Source organism: Amblyomma mixtum, chromosome 1 (assembly GCF_055824585.1).
Source record: "Amblyomma mixtum isolate Tamu chromosome 1, ASM5582458v1, whole genome shotgun sequence".
In the NCBI taxonomy this organism is placed as follows: domain Eukaryota; kingdom Metazoa; phylum Arthropoda; class Arachnida; order Ixodida; family Ixodidae; genus Amblyomma; species Amblyomma mixtum.
Window position 1 is genome coordinate 303,071,407 of NC_143012.1, and position 24,292 is coordinate 303,095,698.

The 24,292-nt window shown below is 45.5% G+C and overlaps 1 protein-coding gene across 2 annotated transcripts in view; it reads right to left on the reverse strand.

Annotated features, from left to right (window-relative positions):
• The window catches only part of LOC149372236 (uncharacterized), a 223,121-nt gene that overhangs the window by 33,241 nt on the left and 165,588 nt on the right, over nt 1-24,292 (reverse strand). The window contains exons 4-7 of one of the 2 annotated variants that reach the window (XM_089586010.1): nt 21,755-21,847; nt 14,432-14,491; nt 11,578-11,640; nt 9,115-9,265 (exon numbers count right to left, since the gene is read on the reverse strand). In XM_089586010.1, the coding sequence (XP_089442136.1) occupies nt 9,115-9,265; nt 11,578-11,640; nt 14,432-14,491; nt 21,755-21,847 (367 nt within the window). Of the gene's footprint in view, nt 1-9,114; nt 9,266-11,559; nt 11,641-14,431; nt 14,492-21,754; nt 21,848-24,292 lie in introns of both variants that reach the window. The other variant, XM_089586007.1, reaches the window with a different exon arrangement.

Genomic DNA, 24,292 nt, shown 5'->3' on the forward strand with positions numbered 1-24,292 from the left:
TCATTTCACCGCGTTCGGACTCTGTATTTCACGGATTAGTTTGAAAGCACTGCAGTATACCGGCGAATCCCTTTGTGTCTCCCGGTTCTGTCAGGGATAGCGGCTTGCGCGGTGAGCTGACGGCTGCTAGCGCGAATCGATACGTCACCTACTCCTGTAGATTTCTTTTATAGGTTCTGCTTCTCTGTTTTTAATTTAAAATGCTCTAGGTTTGAGTATTTTAAATTTTCATACTTTTTCCTTTCGATACGCGTGCCACCTACGCCATGCCTAAGCCTTTTGACGTCTGAACTTTGCTTTTCGCACTTTCGGAACGCGACTGTCGTTTCGAAGGGATGTTTTTTGAGCGCTGCTGACAGTTATGCCGCCCCCGCTAGTCGTGGGGCGCATTTATCTCGTTCGAAGAAGCATTGTGTTGAGACCGACTTTGGAGAAAAATAAAAATAAACGATGCGAACGATTTTCAATTCCGGTAAACAGAACGGCACGACGCCCTATAGAAGGAACGAAGCGAGCTCCTGGACAGTGTCAATAGATCGACGGCCATTCGTCGGATTGGCATGCAGCGCCGAATATCGGTTCTCGAATTTATGACTTCGCCTAGGGAGATCGATGGCCAATAGAAGCAGATCTCCACAAATAGGTTAGCTATGGGATCCTAGAAGATATAGAAGATGTTGTTTTTGTATACTTTTTTGGGTGCTTATGGGGCACTGCGCTCGTTTCTGCTTCGACCTGACGTACAAAAGGCCGGAAGAAAATGCTCGGTCACTGAACAGACTAAGAGCGGTATGCTAAAAAAAAAAAGCAGTTGCAGTGACCGGAACGTTGGAGAAAAGACTCATCAATCATTCTTTTACTCGCTTTGTACTCGCTTTCATCATTATGACAAATGTACTCGCTTTCATCATTATGACAGCAAATACAATGTTGCAGATCATACTGATGTTTGGTGTCCAGACGACTATTCAAACTATCAACAGCCCGGTGCTAAATAATCTTAAATCCAGAGCAAGCTGAAGAGACTCATGGCCGCGTGCTCAATAAAAAGCAGTCGCGCTGACCGAAACGCGGGAGAAAACAGTAGTCGATCATTATTTGGAGTACACTATACTTGCTTTGAGTATTAAGAGAGCAAATATAGTATACTAGATGACATTAATGTTTGATATGCAGACAGCTACCCCGACTCTCAATAGTCCCGTTCTAAACAACCTTAAAGACAGAGCAAGCGTGTATTTGTGCAGGGTTGACAAGAGAAAAGTCAAACGCATGGTGCAAGAACCTCGCCACGTGCCTCAGCTGCAACCAAAGCAATGTTTACAGTACACAATATCCACGTCTGTCGCTTTGTATGATTGTCGGGACAGCGGAAAGACGCGGACGTGAAAAGACGTGGACAGGGATCTGTCTGTGTCTTCTTTTCACGTCCGCGTCTTTGTGCTGTCCTGATAATGTTCAACCAACTTGCCCAAGCTTCCACTTTGTCCGCTTCGCAAGGCTTACATAAAAGTGCTGCAGAATCTTTCGGACGTTGATGGGGCCTGCAATGTTATTCTTCTCTTCTTTGTCGTCTCTGCGCTAACAAGGCGCACGACACAACCTTTTCATAGCGGCATAGTGTACATGACAGTAATATGCTTCACCAAACAAGCGATAGGAAAAGAATTATCACCCTTATTCTCTTCCATGTTCTTTATCCCTCTGGATGAAGAGTGCACATGAAGACCCGATGCATGTCTAGCCTCCCTACAAGGCCTGATGTGATAAACGGGCTATACTTTTTTAAGTCGTCTCACTGTTTACCGACACTCACGGCACTGTTGACAGCACGTCAACAGCGACGCAGCGTTCCGTGCACGAGCAATTATTTCTCAGGCGTATGAGTTCGGTTCTGTTATTCACAGGCAGATCTCGCTTGGAACGAAGCGCGTCCTTCCACTGCACCGGCCAGCTGACATGGAGCCCGGAGGCTCTGTTTGAAAGCGGCTCCGCAAACATCCTGGGCAAGCACGTTTCGCTGCCGGAGAAACTATCCGCTGCGAGGAAGGTGCAAGACGGGAGTGGGCTCTCGCTTACCCTGCTGCACGTGTATAGAAAGAATATGCTTGTAATGGAGCACGTGTGCTGTCATCAAGACCAACTAAGGAGGCTGTATACGCTATTATTTGTGCACTGTCATAGACCGCTGGACTGGAAGTGATGTAGTGCAGGTTAGCACGAAAGAAATAAGGAAAATTTGTTTTATGCGCTGCATGTAATGGTGAGGTGCCTGCCTGTTCGTGACGTGCCATGGCCGCTTCTTGTAAGTGTCATATAAGGAGAATTAGCTTGATCCAGCGTGTACGCGATGCAAAACTAGCAAAATACCTCCGTGGAGAGATCTCATAGTTAGGGGCTGAAATGAGACTTGTTGCACACATTGCACTCCTAACACAAATTAGGCTATATGGGAGAAAAAATGGAGTAACCTGTCCTCTAGCCCATTCTCTTTTAGGGACAGAGAAGTTCCGGGTAGATTTCGATCACTAAATATACAAAATATGCCTCTGTTACCCTTGGCAACGGAGGCATATTCTCTCCGCAAAACATAGTAACTTGGTGCCATAGAATTTCTTACTATTACCTAGAGGGAAAGCTGGCGGCGCTGCACTTCAGCCACCATGGACGCTCAAAGCATCATGGGGCGGTGAGCTACTTGTTGCGGCACAGTCGTACTTTTTCGGGAACATGGAGTGGCACTACTAAGACGTTTCATTCCGAAAACGCTGTTCGTGTGTGCGCAGACGACTTTCGCGCGAACGCAGTGTGCAAAACCCATAGTAGTGAAAACGCGACGACACACGACGCTAATAAAAGGTTTAACTTTTCTGAAATGCCATTAAAAACCTATTATAGTGTTTAAGCAACAACATTTTTTTTTGAAAACATATTTACTTTTAAAAGTGCGCCTGTTAATTACGAAATATCAGTTTTTGTAGTGTTCATTACTTGGCCAATAGGAGAGCTAGCCATGACTTATGTTGGGCGAACTTTGCACTTAAATGCTTTTCTGCTCGTTTGTTGCAATTTACAGGCAGGATATTGAACGTTAGGACATTCTTGATTATCGAATAGCGTTTGTTTTTGCATTATTTTTGGCCAAAGTTGAAGTTCTGCCGTCGGTAGCTCACCGCCCCATGATGCTTTGAGCGCCCATGGTGGCTGAAGTGGTCTCGAGGGATCTCCATGCAATCTCCCATAGACGGGCTGCCAGCTTTCCCTCTAGGTAATAGTAAGAAACTCTATGCTTGATGCACTTAGCAATGGAACGAGGCTTTGAAATGCGGCAAAGGAGATCTTGAAGTTGGGAAATGGAGGAGACTGAAACCTCGGTCAAAATTTTCGTAACTATTAGAACTTGGCATGTTTTAAAGAGTGTGTGTGTTTCCGTTGCGAACCTTTCGTGTTCCGTATTTTTAGTGATGGAAACCTACCCCAGAGCTTGGGTAGCATGATATTGGCTAATTCCTGCTTCTAGTGAGAGCAGTGCTAAATCAAGATGAAAAAAATGACAGAAAGAAGACAATGCACACAGATGTATTGAAACGTTTTTAAAAAGGAATAGAGCACACCTTAAATTGGGTACAAAGTATCAGCGAATTGTTGATTAAGTCGCTCTCACCCTGCCATATCTTTCCTGCCATAACTTTCTTAGCTCAATTGATAGAGAGGTTGATATGGTGAGGAGGTAATCCCGGGCTCGAAACCCGGGCCAGGACAAGCTTTTCTTTAATTACGAAGTTTATGTGGAAGCTGGCTTCGTTTTGTAGCCCTTATGACAGCGTTTAGGGGGTTCTTAAAATTACTCTCTTAATATATATAACGATATTATTGCAGACGTTTTTTTTGTCGTTGCACAAACTTTTCTATGTGGTGAAAATTAAAGAAAAAACCTACAGAATGGTTTTTAATGAACGCTCACAGTGCTCGATTGTGTGCGTCTGTGCACATGTGTGCACATGTGTGCGTCTAGCAGGTGGCTTGAATAATAGCACTGGCGGCGTAGATGCCGGTCGCCCGCTGCCCAAATCCGGGAGAAGTTCTAAAAGAGTGGTTCGGTGCGATTAAAAAGCGATTAGGCGCAAAAAAAAGGAAAATATATATATAATTTAAATGCAGAACAATAAGCAAAAGAAAACGACATGAAAGCCCATCAGACGCGTACTCTCAGTTATTAGGAAGTTTTCGATTCCTACGTTAGAAGTGTGGATATTGTATATTTTAATCATGCGCAGCTTTCCTGAACATTCATCAACTAGCGTCGTCTGTTAATCGCTAGTAGGGAACATCGCTCAACTCAATGGCGTAACTTGTAATTTTGAGAAATTCAGAGAGCCCCTAGAGATTCTGCTCAATTATAGTGATTATCAATGCCGGCGCTTCCTCCTTGCGCTAAAATCTCAAGTATAAAATGCTTCCTTCACTCACACAACTATTTCCGACGCCCATAAAAAATTAATGGAATGTACCTAGCATTCGAAATTTCCGCGGTGGTTTTGAGCGCCCGGCGCCACGCTGCTGGCAGCCAAACTTTCTAGAAGCGTGTGCCCAGATTTTTGGGGCTAGACCATATGGCACGCTACCACAAAATGAAAATGACAAATGAGCTGTTCGTTTTGTGCAAATAACTACGTTATTGCATACCGCAAATCATTTTGCTATTTACTCCCGTCACCCAAAATCATTCTTGGTTTCCCTTCATTATCAGACGCGTCTCGTTCGAGCTTCGTTAGTTTGTTACAGCACACACAGCCCAATAAATGAGCACCATTCTTATCTTTTGTACCAAAGTGCCTGGAGCAGCAGGGGTAAAAATGAGCAAAACGCTTTAAAACGCCCCAGTACGTCAGTGAGCAGAATGTTCAAGCATGTCTCGCTCCGACCACTTGCCGCACTGGCAAGTGCATTGTGCAAAGGCAATATAAAAAACGGGAGCACAGTGTGGACTACAATAACGCGCTGTCCATTCTTGTGCGCGCCTGGACAGTGACAGGCATTGTGATGCTCCCCACGCAAGTAGGCGGCAACTGTGTCTCGCACACGAAGTGAACACCAGACAGTGAGTGACGCTGACAGGCCCCCTTTATGTTTACCGCAGCGGCGACTTGAGCCATAGTTTACCGCTGCTCATTCTGTCGTGACAAGCGCTCAGAGAAAGCGGCTACACAGAAAGAAACCGCGATGTCCGAGAACACCTCGGTGTATCCCAGTGTTCTCTGATCGTAGCTTGTCAATAATTCTCTGCTTTCCGAAGAATCCTTCTGCGAGAGGTGTGTATAATAGCCAAAGTACTTCAGACATGATGCGGATAACAATGACGGTCCGCCTTCGAACACTGACGGTGCTTTTTACCCCCAATGCATTGACGGGTAATAAAAGCATCGAAAATGCATGTAGTGGTTCTTTAGTCGAGGTTCCTTCTTACTGAGAAAGTAGCGGGATGCCCTCTTTCCCGCAGGATTCTTTCTCATACCGCCTTGGCTTTCACTGCATGAACGTGCCACCAAAATTGTCAAAAGTCATCAGCGCATAAAAAAAGCAAAGCTTTTCCATTGTTCAGCTTCTGGCTTGCAATCAGTTTTTCATGTAAAACTTTATTGCACTGATTTTGCTATTACTTGTACAGTTGTTAATGCAGTTGGCTGCGACACGGCCGTGTCTGCGCATGCGCTAGTATGCTCACCCTTGTGATCACGCAGTGTGTCGCGCGGCCACACTGAGCCAATCATAGACGGAGAAGGGAGAAAAACTGCGGTTTAAGTGTTAAAAGGACTGCAGTCAGATAGAACTTAAGTTTGCATTGAAGCTCCGCCTACATGCAGGACCACCGTACAGAATTCCTGTATGACAAAGTAGAAGTCCGTTGTTAAAAATTTTCTTGTTATTTCAACAAGAAAATAATCACAAGAAGAAATTATAAGGTCCAGAATTCTGATGCCTGGCTTGTATAACAAAATCAAACATTAAAAAGCTTATTTCCTTTGCTATTGGGATTGGCTAGCTGAGTAATACAGGACGCCACGGATTATGGCTCAATGTTAACAACTACTGTTTTTTTTTAAGTTGTACTCGACTGCAGTGTGGTGGCAACATGAAAGAATGGCGCTGCCTTCACGGGAGGACTTTACGTTATGCGAAGTTAGGGCGTTGCTGCGCTGCGTGCCATGGTTGTGAGAGAAGGTAAGAAAATTATAAGGCACTATGGCAAGCTGATTATGTGTCCTTACTGCTTTCGCATTATTTGTCATCTAACACTTTTCTACACGTTGAACAAACACCGCCAGAGATACGGGTTACGGGCACCTAGACCTGCCGCAAATGAGTCTAAAGATTAGCTGCTGTGCAGACGCAGTAGTAAGAGGGCAAGCGAATTCACAAACCTTGTCATTAGCGCAATCTTGTGCGGTAAGTTGTGATCCCAAATGGCGATTTCGGAGGAAACAGGTCTTCGGTTACTTTGCATCTGAGGCCCAAGGAAACACATACTCCGCATAAGCGGTTGTTTTAGCAGCGTCTGTGCTGAGGCGATTTACGGTTGCTCTGCTACATGTAAAAGGCATCCTGGCTCGGTCAAGTAACGTTGCGCCTGAAAGGTTTACGTACAACAAACCTAGTCAAGGAATGACATGTTCAATAATTATTTTAATTGTCTACCGCCAAGCCCTCGCTTTGCTTTGGGGAATCGTGAATTCACCATGAGGGGAATTCACGATTCCCCAAAGCAAAGGGAGGGCATGAGGTGAATTTAGCTAAGCTTTCTACTGACACTGAAATTACATCCGTATCAGCATCACTTTCCAAGTGAACGTGACGTGATATGGAGTCACTATGTCGGCGTGAGGTCATTTGCTGCCGATGGCATGACCATCCGTGTTCTATTTCCCGCATTTCGGTGCGAAAGCACTACCTCATGAGGTCTAACCAGATAACCGAGTTTGTGTGAAGCTTGACCTTGAAGCGGATCTTCGCAAAACCTAGCGCAGCAACAGCCCATGCAGAAATAAAACAAATATTGCCGCGATTGGGTTTCGAGTCCGCGGCGGCCCGAAAATATCAGCTTTGCTGGCAACTGCACGAGAGCACTATGCGATTGCCGCAGCCAATCACGCCCGTGTTAAACTGCAACACACTTTCGCTCTGTGCACTGCAAGTCGTCGTCTTCATCAACTTCTACCAGCGGCGCGAACAGACCAGATCAGCTTAACCTCGATCAGAGCTTAACCCGAGTCTAATATCGTCGCCAGACGTGTTGACAACCCAGCAAAGCAAAACCATGAGACAACCAGGCTAAACATAGGCTTTCGCACCTCTACCCGGTTTAGCCACGTTATAACCCTATCACGTTTTAAAGCGCAGCTCTTTGGCGCCCGTTCCTGCGTTTCGCGGCGTCGCCGTTGTCCCTCGTAACCAGCTCCGCAGCCGGGGCAGCGCGCTGCTCCAGCTGCACGCGCTCCTGGCGCCATTTCTCCCGAAAGCCCAAGCCGAAACGCATAGCCGCCGCCGTTTGCCACTTGATTTGCCACATGTCTTTCTCGAACTCTTATCCTCAATCTATCGAAAACCTGGAACAGCTGATGAGCTGCGCTCAAATTTCGCATTAGGACATAATGTAATCGTCCGCAATTTATATTTATTTTTTCAAATGGCTTCGGCTGCCAATGATATGAGCTTTATAGTTTGCTCAGCACTTTGCGACAACAGCAAGAATGCTAACAGTTTTTAGCCATTTGCAATCAGAGCGCTTTTTGCTTTTGGATTAGGCTGAGAGTTCGCGATTGGACACTATTACGAAAGCGTCTGTCAACTAAACGCTACAAGGCACTGAGGCTGCATGCACTAGGTAACATGGCAGCGACTTCCGGGTTACTACACCGGCGAGTTACGTCTGCGAAGAAGCCACTCTCGCAAAGAAGAAACTTCAGGTAAACAACCTGGGTTTATGCGATCTGTGATCCTCGGGATATCGGACATGGTTAAGATCATTGCTCGCAACAGCGATGCGTTTAGAGTGGTTGATATTATTTAGCCTGTTTCATAACGCTGTCCTACAAGAAAGCGCTTGAAAACAGAAGTTTTTATTTTTATTCTTTATTCTAGTTATGTCGTCGCTATATTGCAATTACAAATGCGAGCTTTCCCATGCGATCACTTCTTGCGTGTCTCGTTTTTCATGTCCTTCGCTCTATTTGCCTACACATATAAGCCGACGACGAAAGTTATAGTCTGCCAGGCTAGTAAAAACAACAAGGCGCGCATGTTCTGAGAACTCGCTTTGCTTTCGACAAACGAAGTGCCAAAGCGCTGCGCCAGTAGTAGGACTTATTGCTGTTTTTGCTTTTAATTTTTAGCATTTCTTTGGTTCAAGACTGCGCTAGAAATGAGCGAGAACATACGCTTTTCAATAAGAAAAAGAGAAAGAAGCTCAATAATTAATTATAATTAATTAATTATAGCCGCGGTGGCTCAGTGGTTATGGTGCTCGACTGCTGACCCGAAAGACGCGGGTTCGACCGCGGCCGCGGCGGTTGAATTTCTTTGGAAGAGAAATTCCAGAGGCCCGTGTACTGTGCGATGTCAGTGCACGTAAAAGAACCCCAGGTGATCGAAATTTCCGAAGCCCTCCACTACGGCGTCTCTCATAGCCTTAGTCGCTTTGGGACGTTAAACCCCATAAACCAACCAACCAACCGTTAAAGTTAGTGAGGTCCACTGCACTGTAGGTGAGATTCACAGGGAGACAAAAAGTTGATTGCGAGCAAATACGTCATTGAGGAAACGAGAAGGTTTTAAAGTTTGGCAGTTATTCTAATATCCTCACAATGTGCAAATTACGCTACAGTGGTAATGCTTTTTGGGTACTAAGCTACATTGCACGAAAGTTCGTTGCACCGAATGATTCAGTCTTCGCGTATTCTGCTCTCTAACTTCCTCGCAGATGTTGAACTTTTTAGCGTCTTGCTTGACAGCCCAAGATGATAGACCCCACTTTATAGAATTACACATTAGAAGTGACTCGCTCTTTGTGCACGACGGTAAAGAGAGGTTAGCGAAAAGGTGGGCCAATCGACTCACCAGAGGATCGGCGCGTTGTGCTGGTGCTGAGCTTGGTGATCGACGAGGAGACCATGTCGTCGGCGATGAACACTGAAGGCTTGGTCGGGGAGAACTTTCCCTCGGCGTCGGCGTGCTTCCGGCAAGCGGACCTCTTCATGTTGTCCGGGAACTGTCAGGGGACGGACCGCAGTGAAGCAAGCTACTCTTCTGCCAGCTTTGAAGAGCAAACTGGGAAAACTGCGCATGCATCTTAGTCTACGGTACATGCCCAACGAGATGAGCTAAACTACTCCGGATTCCTACATCGCCATTGAAATTCCTCGGCGAAGAATAGATTTAACTAAGCCCTCATTAAATTTCAAGCTCACGCTGAGTAGGGATCACTGCCAAAATCTTACTTAACTCTCTCGTCTACTACCAAATTTCTTTTCAGGCCACGGTTTTCTCAGACGCACATCGCCACGTGTTTCCTTACTTTGCTACCTTCTTTACCGGTAACCATGCAGGGGAAATGTAAATGCTTTATATTGCACACTTGTTTCTCTCTTGTTATCCGCAATTATCTTAGAAAATCTGTGAGCCCCCTTGGGCCCTTAGCATTTGTGTTTATTGGAGCTGTAGTTCTTCACACTTGAATTCGTAGTGCAAGGAATCAAAACCGTGTTCGGTATTTTTGAGCACTAAGTCCTGTGCGCTCATGGCGCACAGGACGTCCGTTAATCACAGCGCGTTTTCGTAAAGATCTGAGTAGGGTTCAGCACATTTAGTCCAGGTGCATGTCCTATAAGGCAGCCTACACAGTGGTTTGATACTTTAAATAGAAATATCTAGTACTTCGATAAACATAAGATGAAAAGACAGCTGCATACAACTCAAGAGGTGGTTACAGAGAGAGAGAGAGAGAGAGAGAGAGAGAGAGAGAGAGAGAGAGAGAGTGCATTCAGGTCCTTCTCATGCAGTTCATGCAGTTTTTTTTCTACTGAGTGCAAAGGGTTATGGTGTCTGTTGCAAAAAATAAAAATAAAAGTTAAGTTCTTCGCCAGGTTAGTATGTGCTGCACCTTGCATAAATTTAAGCAAAAGAAACATAAACCGCTGCCTGCGTAGTGCTTGTTGATACGCCAGTCTTAAAGGGCAGCTGCATCACTTTTTTGAGAATTTCGCGATATTCAAGGATTCAAATCTATATAGGCTGTAGGTAAAGCATGCCAAGTGTTTTTGCAGTAGCATTTAAAATAGTGACGTAATCGACAATTGAATTTCGCACTTCTCCGCAATGCACCAAAGGAGTGCGAAAAAACTCAGTGTGACATCACGGAAGGTAGGATTTCAAATTACCGCTGTCGTTAGCCACACCCTGCCCTGACTCGTTAAACGCTGCCAAACAACTCTCGGCAGGGTTCGCCTTCGGTGGCGTTGGTTTTTTGCGCACAGCGCACAGCGCCCACTTGCACTGTGCGCTGCGGAGAAGCTTGAAGGGCGTCCGGATTTTAATCGGCGATTACTTCACTATTTAAAGTGCTAGCCCAAAAAGACTTCGCATGCTTTACCTGCAAGTTTCACACATTCGACCCTCTTAAGCTCGTTGATTTCTAAAATCTATGATTTTTCTCTTTAATGTACCCTAAGGTAGCAATCACGGGTACTTATCAAATAGCCTTAAGCTTTCTTTTTTTTTTTGACCATGCTACAGCTTGTGAAATATTTGAATACTCGTGCTTTCAGATCCGTGCGCTGTCTTACTTCCGGTCTCGAGATGATGTCGTGTTCCAAAGATTATTGCTGTGAGCAGGTTACATAAAATCTGCAAGTGGCTTCGATGGTAATGAATTTTCACAAAAGATAGCTTTTATTAACTGTTTCTAATTACATGAAATTAAGGCTGGACAATAAGCTGAACTAAATCTGAAAGAGGAAGTCACCTTTTTAGCTCGGCAATGCGCCTGCTGAATACTGATTCCTAGCTCAATGGATTAATAAATTTCTCGCATTTTTTGGACAGGCGAAGGTGAGGCAATCTACAAAAACGTTGGGTGCATGTGCAATTAATTGTTAAGGCAGGGTTTTTATGGGTATGAGGAAATGCTACCATGGCTGTTACTACGCAGGACCGGCTGGTGTAAATCAGCAGATATACACGATTGTTGTGTGTGAGACAAAATGGTTCCGGAATTGGCTCCACATTACTATGTAGAGCCAATTGGCTCTACACTACTACGCTACGCTGTTACACTGCTATGTGCACTACTGCTCTTTGCTGTTTCGGGTACATCAAGCATTGGAGGCATTTTGACAAAGCCCTCTTCTTCTGCTGTTCAAGACATCTGCGCCATTGCTTTCATTCCCCTTCGATAAAGCTTCTCGGGTTTGAGGAGGCTCTCATGCTGCGAGCTGACAGCTAAGCGCCGCTACACGCCGCCTTGGGGGCGACGTTTTGTTGTCGGCGCTTTTTTGACATGCCTACCTCTCCAAGAAAGCGTACCGTTCTGCCTCGGTTATGCCGGTACTCCTGGTACTGCGAAGACACGCACAGCAAACAGTATACCTGAAAAGAGAAGGAAGAGAGAAAATGAAACGCTGAAGGGTGCCAGGCGAAACAACCGCGAAGCTCTGCTCAATGCCGTGCGTGAATACTGCGCCCGAAAGGCTTTCTGTAGTCCCGAGCGTCGAGACGTGGGAGAGATTTCGGCCCGAGGCGGCTGCATATCAATGAAGGCAAACAACAGAACTGAATATTTAATGCGCGTTGAATAATGCAAGAACTGAAACAAACGGCTGGAAATATAGGCGAGAGGTATAAGAAAAGAATAAATGCACTGAAACTCGTGGGAGTACGGGCTCAAAATATTTCTGAAACACAGACTTCAGGGTTCAGTCTGAACTGAAAGCGGTTGACTAGAAGAACAATGTCTGGCGGTGCTCAATATTGCGAAGCCCTGATGTACACCGTTTCAGACATGTCATATGTTAGTCTAGAAAGTTGTATCTAAGGTACTGGCACCGTCTAAGGCCTGTGTCGTAGAGCCCACAACGACATAATCTAAGTCAGGGGCAAATGTCTCGCTACGAGAACTACGAGTCTACAGACAGTCTCTGGACCATTTTTACAAAGGGAGGGGCCTAGAATTTACTGCCCAGTCATACTAGTCACAAGGAAAACCGAGATCAGCTTATAAATTGTAATACAAGTGCGCCTGGCAGACAGCGGTCCCCGTTTTGGTGAGCAGAAACAGCCTGACACAGGTATGTACACTCGCAGAAGAACGCTGAGCGGGGCTTCGATAGAGCACAGACCCACGTTCCCCCAGATATGCTCGAGAAAATTGCGCCATGGTGGCGCTGCGCGCACAAATCAAAGCTTATCCCTGCGCTCACTAGGTTTTCTGTTAGGCTTCGATCGACATTCAGGCTTGTAGCGTATAGGTTCTTTACGTATACTATATAAAGTAAAAACACGAGAACGTGATATGGTCTCTTGAAGAATTGTTTTGTATGATGTTTCGCGTGTGAGACGGTACCTTGCTCTTTTGTACAGGGTGTAATGCTCCTCTAGATCATTTCAATGCTCCATTTGCTTTCCTCTATCGGGAATTCCCCAGGAATAAACGGTGTTTCATGTCTCCGCAGTTCATTTAGTTCTAACTTCTTTTGAAGCAGAAGCACATTCCACCTTACAAGGTCTGCTTAACAAATTTTGCTTATTGAGGTACGCTGCTAATGACCCTATTTAATGCAGTCGCGTTCACTGTTTTGCGTCTGAAGCTCCACGCGGTGATCATTTTGCCATTTTGCACACAAAAAAATTATTCGCAAGGTCTTCTTTCTAAGGAATGGTCCCTGTTCCGAGCACAACATTATACGCAAATTTTCGTATGATAGACGGCTGAGAGAGAACGCGATAAAATATTCCCCTTGCCTTTGTGTGGCATATACCTGAAAAGAGGACTGAGTTGAACGTTTTCTGAAAAACTCTCCACGAGAACAAAAAGCTAGTCAGTGCAAGACTTCGCTCTGTACATCGTGTTTCTTTTTTTTTTGACACAAAATGTAAGGCTCAGTAAAATAACGTTCGTGCGAATAGCATATTGGGAAAGTGTATCTAGCAAGCATTAACGGTATATACCTCTTGTTTAAAGTTCTTCAAGAACACTGCGTTTGGCGGTTGCTGAGATCTCTCGCAGGCCTTAACTTTCTCTACGTATTCAATGTATCGTTGAATTGAATTTCGCTTGCGCGAAGCAAGGCGGACCGTTTTCAATAGTGCTGCGAACTTAAGGCACATCAGGAAAAAGGCGACTGACACGCTATCGCAGGCTTTTCTTCTTAGGTATCCTTTCTGGAGACGCGAAAATAAAAAAAATAGTTAAATAAGAAGATGTCTAGACGTTTTGGACAGGCAGCATAATAACCGCACGAAATAAATAAATAAATAAATGCGTAACCGTCTAAAATACGCAAGAAGGCACGGGTAAAATAACGAGCCTGCGAACAAAGTGATGTGTGTGTTTATACTTCGAGGGAGCGGAGAAAAAGCCTATTTTGGCTCCCGAAGCTATGGAGGATTGCATCCTAAGACATCGTTGTTGCCTTTATTTCATCCGTTTCGGCTTCCTTCGTGCGAGAAGTAAGCGCACGATACGTACTTTGAGTCGCGTTTTTTTTTTTTCGTGACTACGGAGTACCCATGTGCTCCACTGAAACCACTCAGCGTTGCGACAGCAAGAAGCTTAACTGCAGTGTTTGGGCGACTGCGAATGAATATACGCCCTACAGCGCCGACTGTTTCCGAGCTAGCGAAAAAGCACACATCTTTATTATCTCATCGAGGTGGATGAAGAATGAAATTTGTATCGGGCTTCAAAACCAAAAGACAAACAGGATGGACCTTGCGAAACATAAGCCGCATACGTTTCAAAGCGTCGCGGTTTTCGAAGCTGCTCGCGTGGTGTTGCAACCCCACGAAGGAATCTTCTTGGGTCTGTGCACGGTCACCAGCGTGAAATTGAGCTCAGAACTGCTGTTATTTACTGCTTTGATACTTTAAGCTCCATCTCATATAGCACTCGCAAGAACAATGCTTAAACTGACGTTTTGTTGTTGCTTTTAGTTCTTCGTCGATTTAAATCACACTCCATCGTCACAAGTCGGCGCAGATGAAAGCTTTGGCAAACGCTTGCATCACACACTTTCGCAATTACTATACCCACAAGAATAGTTTGGAGGATAGTTGTTCAATTTTAACACAGTAGTTGTATAACAAATTTTGAGGGTAATTGAACGTCACGAATCGCTGGAACGTGCCTCTTGATACTGACCCGAAAAAGTCGTCTACTTACGTTCAAGACGACGATGAAAACATCAGTGATGAAGAGGACAGCGATGAAAGGGTTGAAGTCCTGAAATAGAAGAAATGAAAAAGAGAGAAAGCAATCACACGCGTTAGCACGCCAAGCAGAAAATAACAGTCAAGCTAAACCAAATGGACTTGACAACGAGCTCGCATGTGAGCGGGCGGCGTAGCGCGAAATAGCCCATCTCGAACTTATCTTGCCTAGAGCCTATCTCCAGACGAATCTCTCCATGGTGCCCTGGTTTTGTTCGCATTCAAATTTAATCTGGCGCTATCACACTTTCCGCGAATAGCTGCTTCATCCCCTCAGTTCGTTTTGGAATAGATTTCGAAACTACCGCGATCTAGATGCACTTCTGCTTTCAAAGGCAAAAAAGAATAAGAAAAAAAAGAAACGAGGCATGCGCGAAGATATCGCGAATGAAAGAGAACGAAGATGCTCGAATGAAATGGAATTTTCGCTCGAGCTCGCCGAAACCAGCGAACGAAACCAGTCCGCCAGTGAGCGCACGTGTGTGTGCGGGGGCTTCAAGTTTGATCGCCCGCGAGGGGAGTTGCGGCCACCCGACAAAGGGCGCATATGGCGGCCATAGCTTTCGCAAGCAGCCTTCGGATGCGGCCTGCTGCAATCATCCGAATGGGACACGTGTTTGTGCCGACAGAACCCGGAAGCCAAACTGCTCGGCATCTTTCTTTTCTTTCCTTCTGGAGTCACGCTGCTCTCTTTGCGATCCACGAAGACCGCGCAGAAAAAAAGAATGCTGAAAAAAAAGTTTTGCATATGTGGATTTTCAGTGTGAGTTCATGCCACTGTACGCCTGGAGAACAACAACAGCATGGCTTTGGCTCGTGGAGATACATGCCGCGTAGAAGGTATGTACATCTAACTCAATTTGCCCGGTTGTCAGCGTCTGCTGTAACTAATGTCTTCCCCGTGGCGTTTCGCGACACAACAGCAGCGCATGAGTGGAGGGGCTCGCCGAGTAATGGAACAAAGTATATAGCGTGATGAAAAAACTTATTGGTTGAAATTTGCTGTCATGAGCCTGTGAATAAGGGCGAAAATAAAGAAAATTACAGTTGGTCGCATGCAGCGGTCTAGAACTGTTGTTGCTATCGGGGTATACATAACTCCTAGAGGCGTGCGAATAGCGTTTTTTTTTTTTTTTAGAAGCAGAAACGAATCGGTGTAGTGTAGCTTCGTTACAGAATTGAAAACGAATAGCTTTGCTAAAAACCGAATCGAATACGAATCGAACAGTCATGAAAACGAATCGAATATTAACCCAATATTTTGAATATTCGCTATTTGCACGAACACTCGCACGAAATGAATAATAGCACGAAAGAGGGAAGCGCTAGCGGTGGCGCTGTTCTAGGGGCTATAACTTATGGATATAAAACTATAGATGAAATAGACGCGAAACAACCTTGACTAGGGGTTTATGCAACAAGAAGTCAATATATTAACTCCATGACCGTCATATCATGTTCAAAGAAAAATTAGCTTTCTGCTACTGATGACGACTGAGAAAAATCTTCCACCTCTCAGGAGATGAGAGGGTGTGAGAGATACATATAAGCCATGGCCTTCGAGATCTGGCGCGAAGTATGGTTTGCTGAACCTGCGTTCGGCCTCTTGCGTCGTCCGATTTTGCGACTCGAATAGACTGAGTCCTTGCGCTGAACCCTCAGCTCAGAATGGTCGCTGGAGTATGTTGTGCGGCATCAGAGTGGACCCTGTTTTTGGAACAGTCGTAGAAGAAAACTACGGTTGTGCTTCATTTGAGCTTTGTACCACCTGTGTGAAAAGTATTAGAAAACTCCAGAATACGTATTCGATTCGTTTCGAATAATTTTTAACATGACCTATTTCATTCGTTCTCCGAATCGACTAGGGGGATACTCGATTCGGTATCCGTAAGCTGACCCCGCTGTTCGGTTGATGATTGACAGCACTTCAGTCAAACGGTGAGCCGCAGTGAAGGAGGAACGTAAGCGGCAACATCATCCTGCTACAAACGATAAAAAAAATCATAAAACATTGTTATTACACGGTGATCAAAATATAACACCAGTAAACTTTTTGTCTAGAAAGGGGATGTTTCATATGCCACGCACAACAACAAATAATAGTAGTAGTGGTACGGCTCTAGTTGCGTAAAGTAACAAATGACAAGCCCAGTATATCACAAGCCCTCAGCAGGCGTGGCATAGTTTTAGTGCTTGGAGCTGCATCTCAAAAGAACTGGGTTCTTCTTCCGGGAGGCATTTTTTTTTTCACAGTTCTAGCTGTAATGGCACATTTAGCTGGTTTTGTGCCGACCGGGATGAAGCTGTCTGTACAGCGCATCCATGTAGCAGCTGCCGGATCGCACTGTCATGACGCGATACTAGTCTAAATGGCATCACATAAGAGCGAAAAGAGAGCATTGATATGAAGAATTTTCGGACACGGGAAGCGATTTTAGAATAAATATAGCAAGTTTTTCAGTGCACATGTAGAGCAGCTAAAAATGGCTCAGATGTTCATCGGAACATGGTCCTAGGACTGAAATAGTTGGTTCACCAAGTTCAGGAAGAGTTTAAACGCCGTTTTAAAGCCCGATAGATCATTGTTAGTACATGTGTATTAACTGCTCTCAGTGAACACAGAACCCGCTTCACGTGCCGGTATTTATGTGCTCTTCGATTATTAGCAAAAACAGAACTAAAACGAGGCTTTGGCGTTAAGGGTCACAAAGAATGTAACGTTAAACTATAGATTGGAGACTTGCTGGTTATGCAATTTAGAGAAGCAGTTTATCATAGGAGTTTAGAGTATTTCAGCAGAGCTGCAGGATGTCTTTCTTGTTCTCTTTTTTTTCTTTGGAAAATTTGAGCCACGTGTACTTTGTTGCTTTTGAAATAGAAGCAGCTTTTTCAAAAGGAACTGGTCAGGCCAGAAGAAGAACCCAAAATATGGCAAAACGCTTTGTCGTTTTGTCGTAACGTCAGATTTTGCTGTAGTTGTGCAGTATTTTTCTATAGTTATGTCGCTGCAACAAGCGAGTGCACAAAACTGCAAAAGTTCTGCTGCACCTACAAACATTTCTGTTGTTTTTATAAGTTCACGACTAAAAACAGTACAAAAAATCTGTTTTGAACAACTGTTTAGAGGAATCCCCCAAGGCGGAGTAACTTTGTAATAAGGGAGTATTTACTCATTGGCATCCACCCGAGCGCAGCCATACAGCTACAATGGAAAGCTATACTCGTACAGCATTCTCAGAAAATTCGAAGTTAAAAAAAAAAAGAAAAATAATTTCCTTTGTAGCCGTATGCCTGCGCTTGGCTGGATTACAGTGAACAATTATTCCCTTATTACAAAGAATCTGTTGCAACGACAGAATATTTTCTGCTGTTTTTCGACTGGGTTGCGCGTTCATGATGTGCCCAAAAATATTTTGCAGTGTTTATAGACAGAAATACGTGACCTACTAGAAATGAACGAAAGAAAAAAAGAATGATTGTAAAAAAAATGATCATATTCGTTTTAATTAAGTCGCCTAGAGTCAAAATGTGGTTTTAACAAACTACTGTCTTTGTCAATCTTGACTTTTTTTACCTCGCACCTTTTTATGTTATTTTCGCCGTACAAACACTTCACAGCAATGTTTTTGGGCGAACTCAAGCATACTAAATAGACCAGAAATTCCGATGCTTCAGTGTACACAAGATTACTTGCTAAATATAATGCAAAAGTTCCTCTACACTAAATGTTGCCGTGTCCAAAATACGTTAAGAAGAAATCTGGATAGAGCTCGCTGCACTTCACTGGTAGACCTAATTTGTGACGAAAAAGAAGCGTCAAAATACTTATATTAAGAAATCTTGATTGGAGTAAAATTTGTTTAAATCGGGTCATAAATGCGGTCCACTTGCTGGTGAAAGAAAGCGCAAAAAAAGGCATTACTCCTCCTTGACATGTTGTAATTGCTTCCTACTTTCTGAAAAAAAAAAAAAAAATTATCAAGAGCTTTCAGCCCTTGGTCACTGGACTATACAAAGGGCTGTTAGAAAGCGTTGTGCATACTTCAAGAAGTTCCAGTCAGTCAAAGTTGGCGGTTGCGCACTAGTCGCGAAGCACCTTTTTTGTTTTTTAACTTCGAAGAACATCAAACGCTGCCCCACTTTTCAAATTGCACTCTGGGCTTCACACAGGGCAAGGGGCATGTCTGCGCGAGGCAGTTTTTAATAAAGAAAGTGTGAGAGAGAGAGCGAGAGAGAGAGAAAGCGAAGCAGTGTTGAAGCCAGCGGCGTTTAGTCGACGTTGAAGATAATCGTTAGTGGCTGCAGGGGTCCCAGACTTCCAAGCGCGCACGAGCAAGCCCCGCGGAACAAGATGAATGCTTGCCGAGCGCTTCCGTGCCAACGCGCAGCCTCCAAGTGCCGTAGGGACCCCTTCTCGGAGTAAGAAGGGGAAGGCGTGTTCCAGGATGCGCGTTTTAATGCGAACTGACACGTGAACGAGGTCTTGGAAATTTTGCATAAAGGGCGAGGCTTTTCTGGCGACGAAGGAGCTCCGAAATAGCGCTCCCGTCCTCGACAACCGTGTCGCTGTTCTTCACTCAGTTCCTTTCTCTTGCCTTTCATGGTTGAAACGCTCAGAGTACGAAGCGGAAGATTGCGGTGAAAGCGCACCGACACCCTAAACAGAAAGAAGTAACATGGAGTAAAGTTGTCCTCTAGCGCACACACTTTAAAAAAGGGTGTACGCTAGAGAACAACTTTACTCCTTTCTTACTCCCATATAGGCGTATGCTACCATATAGGCGTAGCGCTACATGGCCCATATAGGCGTAGCGCTACATGGGAACAACTGGTCCTCAGAGGATGGGAGTCTGGTTGAGTAACCTCCACCCTTAAGTTGGCGAGGGCAGGCAGCCCATGTAGTGGTTCGAAAAAAATAAATAAATATAGAAACAAAATGATAAACGCTGTACGGTTACATCTCTGTAACTAAGGTCAGAAGAATAGGTGCTAACTAATGGTCGTTCTTTTCAACAAAAGTATACGTTTTAGGGGTAACTGGAGAAAATTCGACTCTCCAAGATTTTGCTTTCAGGCAAAAGCAGCGAAACCGGACTGTCTCTTCCGCTTCCAAGGTCTCTTAAAGCAAATCAGCTAACCAGTGTGACACTTGTGAGTGAAGATGCGAATTGAAATGCGACAATTGGCACTCGCTGAGTACTTACCAAATATATCTGGGTTTGATGAACGCATGTTGTAGTTCGATGTATGTAGACGCAAGACACCCTTAACTACTACTCTGCCAACCTAACCTATAGTACTTTCAATACTTGCTGCGTTTCATTCCTCTCCCCTTGTTTCGTTACGGCTAACTCCACATCTCGGCGTAAAATAGATCACTTCGAGGATTAACTGTTCTAGAGGATTACCGGCTCTCAAGACAGAAAATTTTTCTCGATGCAGTTGTTAACTAAAAGCCGTAGTTTTAAAGCCATGTCCGCAAAGCTGCTTTTACTGTGTTCGCCAGCTGAATAGACAAGGCTCCGGTCAATCGTTAGCAGAACTTGAAGGAGAACGTATAGACAGCTATGCGTTTCAAGAAACCAGCTAGCCGGTAGCCACACAAGTCTGGAACGAAGCAAACAAAACCTGCCTTGAGTAAGCGGGGTTCACAACCGCTTGGCGTCTTTGAGGTTGGTTATTAATATTTCGCTATCGCCTTATTGGCTACGATTGGCCAGCGTTGGTGCACTGATGAATTACATAACTCTTACACAAGACATGCATTGTCAATATGCTCCCTCCTTAGCACAAATTTTTCGTCCCAGGGCTGCCTTGTCTCACGTTTCTACTTTTCAAATCGTCTTCGTAAGCGCAGCGACCTCACAAAATTAAGCGCCCTTCTTACCCAGTCAGTTGAGCACGTTGCGTAAGCCCGTCGTGGATGCAACTGTGCATCCGAGCTCGCATATACGCGTGGGCTGCGCAGGCACCGACATGAGTGGCGACGCGGTCATTGTCGGGAGCACCAAGGCTTTTCTTTTACGGACGAAGCAAGCCGAGCATAAGCGGACGAGTCGCGGAGCGAGAACGGTATCAGCGGGGGAAGGAAAGCAATTTGCTCGCGGCTGCCTGGGCCGGAGAAAGTCGAGCCGAGGCATTCTGAGCCAGGGAAGGATCAGGTTCCCCAATGTTGGAATCCCTTTGAGACGGAGCGGCGTAAGGGCCCGTGCTCGACCGGTCGGTGCCGGCGTGTTTCATTAAGGGTATAGCGTGACAACGCTCACAGACACGCGTGGGGACAATGGACGTCGAACGAGACGGGGATGAGTGCATGCTGTTGCCACTGTGAGGCGCTGTCCTAACCGAGACGCCTACAAAAAAGGCGGCCCGATGAAGGCAAGCAAGGATGGATGCCGACGAAATGGGAGAATGAAAGGAAGCCTAGCATGAAAGTTATTAGGTTTCATGAAATAAACAGCGAAAAACTGTTGACAGGGTACTTCTCAGCATCAGACCAGTCCCCCGAACCTCCCCAAAAAGGATAAAATAAAAAGGGAGACAAAACGGACATAACGTCTGGATCAACCTTCGCTAATGAATGGCGCTCCTGTAGCCTACTAACACCGTGTGACCTGTAGAACACCAGAACGTCGGTTTACTCCACTACATAGAACGTGTAACCTCATCGTAGAGTAGTAGTAGTTCAGTAACAATAATAAAAACATATAGAACATACATAGCTGGTGTCCAATACGACAGCTTTGAACAGGCATATGGTACGGCGAGCGGCCGACAACGTCAAGGCACAAAATTTCTTCATATTATGAACTATTGAACCACTTCATGTACAAAACTACACGGTGCTGAATTTCTTGGAAAGCATTTCGATGAAAGCAAAAGAAGAAAAATATGAAACTATGAACGCGTCGACAAAAAAAAAAAACACTTCAAACTGAACCCCCGAGAGATTCCAACAAATTGATTTCCCCACCACTTCAATCCTAGAAGCGGATTTTGACGGCTTCAAATTACCTCCTCCTTTCGACCGTACAGCCTATGTCGTACTGTAGCCGCTAGCATCACGCCGTGAAGTTTGTGAGCACGCCATCAGCATAAAATAAATTACGAACGAGAATGAAGCTAGTCGAACAGACAAAAGAATGGAACAGTGTTAACGAAGAAGATCGTTTATCCATCCGTATTAAGTAAATAGCTTGAGAGGTTAGGCACCCGAGCACCCTTTCCTCGCTTGCACCCAACACGAGTGCGCGCTGCCCAGCCGACGTGCACTCACCGATTCGGCTGTCAGGTAAAAGAGAACGACGATGTCCAACAGAGTGGTTAACGAGATGGAGACCAGCCACGGCAGGAGCAGGGTCCGGTTGTCCTGTAAACGAGAGACATGCAGATTAACTGGAATGAAAAGGGATGAGGAGATAAAAAGGTGAGGGAGGAAAGGAAGAGATGAAAAAGCAGAAGGCGGAAAGGCTGCGGCAAAGTCACAGCCTGTGACTTTCAAAGTGCTTTCAGAAAGTGTAGATCACTTCTGCCCATCCTCGTATAGAAGTACACTTTTCCCTACAAAACCACTTTGATGACGGATTTGTATGGCGCAAGGGCATCTGTGGCCGAAGAGCGCCATGGCACAAGTTTATACAGTTTTACTCAAGTTGAGCTCAAAGACCTATTTCCCAAGGATTTCACCCTATAAAGAAGCCGTGCACCAGGCAGAGAAGGCTTCTGCCTATTGTATCACTGGTGGGTACCAGCGGCACTGGGGATCGAACCCCGCACCTCCTGCATGCAAGGCGGACGCTCACACTACTAGGCTACTGTTGCGGTTGCAAAACCACTTTCAGTCAGGTGGTTTGTATTGCTGCACGCCGCGTGCGATGCCAAGTGATACGTCGCGTCGCACGTGGCGCCACTGTAGAAACGCGAAGGGCTATATGTTGTAGCGGATGAAATGGGTTTTATACAGGTGAAGGCTGGACGGAACACAGCTGGCCGCAAACAGCTCAGAGCCCAGATCAGTCTGCGCGCGCCTCATTCTTCTTCCTCCAAGTCCTCAGTAAGCCGCTACGCGGCGTAACAATATGTTTTCACTGAAGACCTCTGTTTCTTTATGAGCTCTCTTGAGTATCGTGCCCGAGTTCCGTGTTTAGGTAATCTGTTTTCCTTTAATTTCGAGTTTTTCTTTTTAAACAACAGCTCTTGAACAGCAGCTCTTGATGGCCTGCTTATGTCGAGCACAAAAATCCTAGTACCCTCCATTAAAAGCTCCGGCGTCTTTGTGCGGCTCGTCTGTGATTAGGTATTGTTAAAAGCCGACAAAAGCGCCAAAACTCTTGAAAGGTTCTTGAGAAGATGGGCGCTCTTCAATAAGCCTTTCACAAGGCTGTAGTGTAGTTGGCACAGTGCACCAAGAACCTCACGTTGAGCTTTCTTGTCAGCCGGCTGCAAGAAACTTATGATGGAAGCTGCCTTCCGAGGGTCCAAGTGCACAACCTTCCGCTACAAATACGTCAGAAGAACAGCGGCGCCTGATAACGGAAAAGTAAATTTTGCTGCTTGAAGGTCGTACATAACAACTTAGTCGTGTCTAGCATGGCCTCAAGTCTTTTGAGGTGGTGTTTGACATTTGCTTCCTAGACGTCTACGTTTTCAAGGTGGATGAGTAAATCCAGCACTTTAACCCTGCCAACAGGTGTGTCGGTAACTCTCTGGAGTGTTGCAGTTGCATGGCAAAGCCCGAACTGCATGACTTTACAAAAGCCAAGGTTTCCGCCTCTGATGGATTTCACCGAGCAGGGGATCGCGCTAGGCTGGTTACACATGATGAAAAACGCAAGAAAAATGTAGACAAGCCAAGAGCAATCGATAACCAACTAGCCCCTCATTCTTGCCTTGTTGGTGGATTTTAATTTGCCAGAAGCAGCCTTGCCAGTCTACGGACGAAAAATATTTCGCGTCGCTGGCACGGTCTAATGTGTCTGCTGTCGAAAGTAAATGATCGTTTTCCTTTTGTTCAAGCGGCGCTAATGTCCACACAACCTAAGGGTGCCCTCTTTCTCGCAAGCAAAAGAGAGAATGCCTACGGAATGTTGATGAGCTCTACGGTGCCATGCGAAGCTTTCCATGTACATGGCCGCTCAATATGAAAGGGAACACTGGAACGTGTGGATCTCACTGTACTTGGAGTATCGCTGCAGGTGTAGAAAGCTTCCTATATGTGTATACCATTGTCCAGCCAATGCAGACGTCAGTTCTAATTCCTCCCATAACTGCTGGAGGGAAACCAGCGGCTGCCTCGTATCGTTGTCATGGCAACGGTACCAAGCAGAAAAGAAAAAAAAAACAACGCAACAGCGCTCACTTGTGCAACACGACGGAAATGCGTGAGCGGTCCCTGGTACGAACTACGATCATTGACCGTACACCGATTTCTTTTATTTTATTTTGCGTTCTTGGAGTCTTCGTTCACTTCACCTTCTTTTAACACTGAAACATCAGTCATTCTCTCCATTCATAGATCCCTGGCAGTCCCTACCGCTCCACGCGCAGTGGTGCAGCGGTGCAGCGGTTAAGCATGCGCCACTGCCCTGCGACGGCAGCTGCTGCCATCGGTGGGACTTGCGCGACCTACGTTGCTCTATGCGGGCAGTCTCACCCGATAAATCATTAATTTAACTGCCACCTGCCACGATGGGCAGGTCTCCACTTAACGACTTCGCTTCTGTGGCTTCACTCTGTTCACCGCGACATGCCTCCTCTAATGCTCACGCATTAAAACTTCATCTCCGAGCGGGAAGCGAACCATCTACGGCGAAAA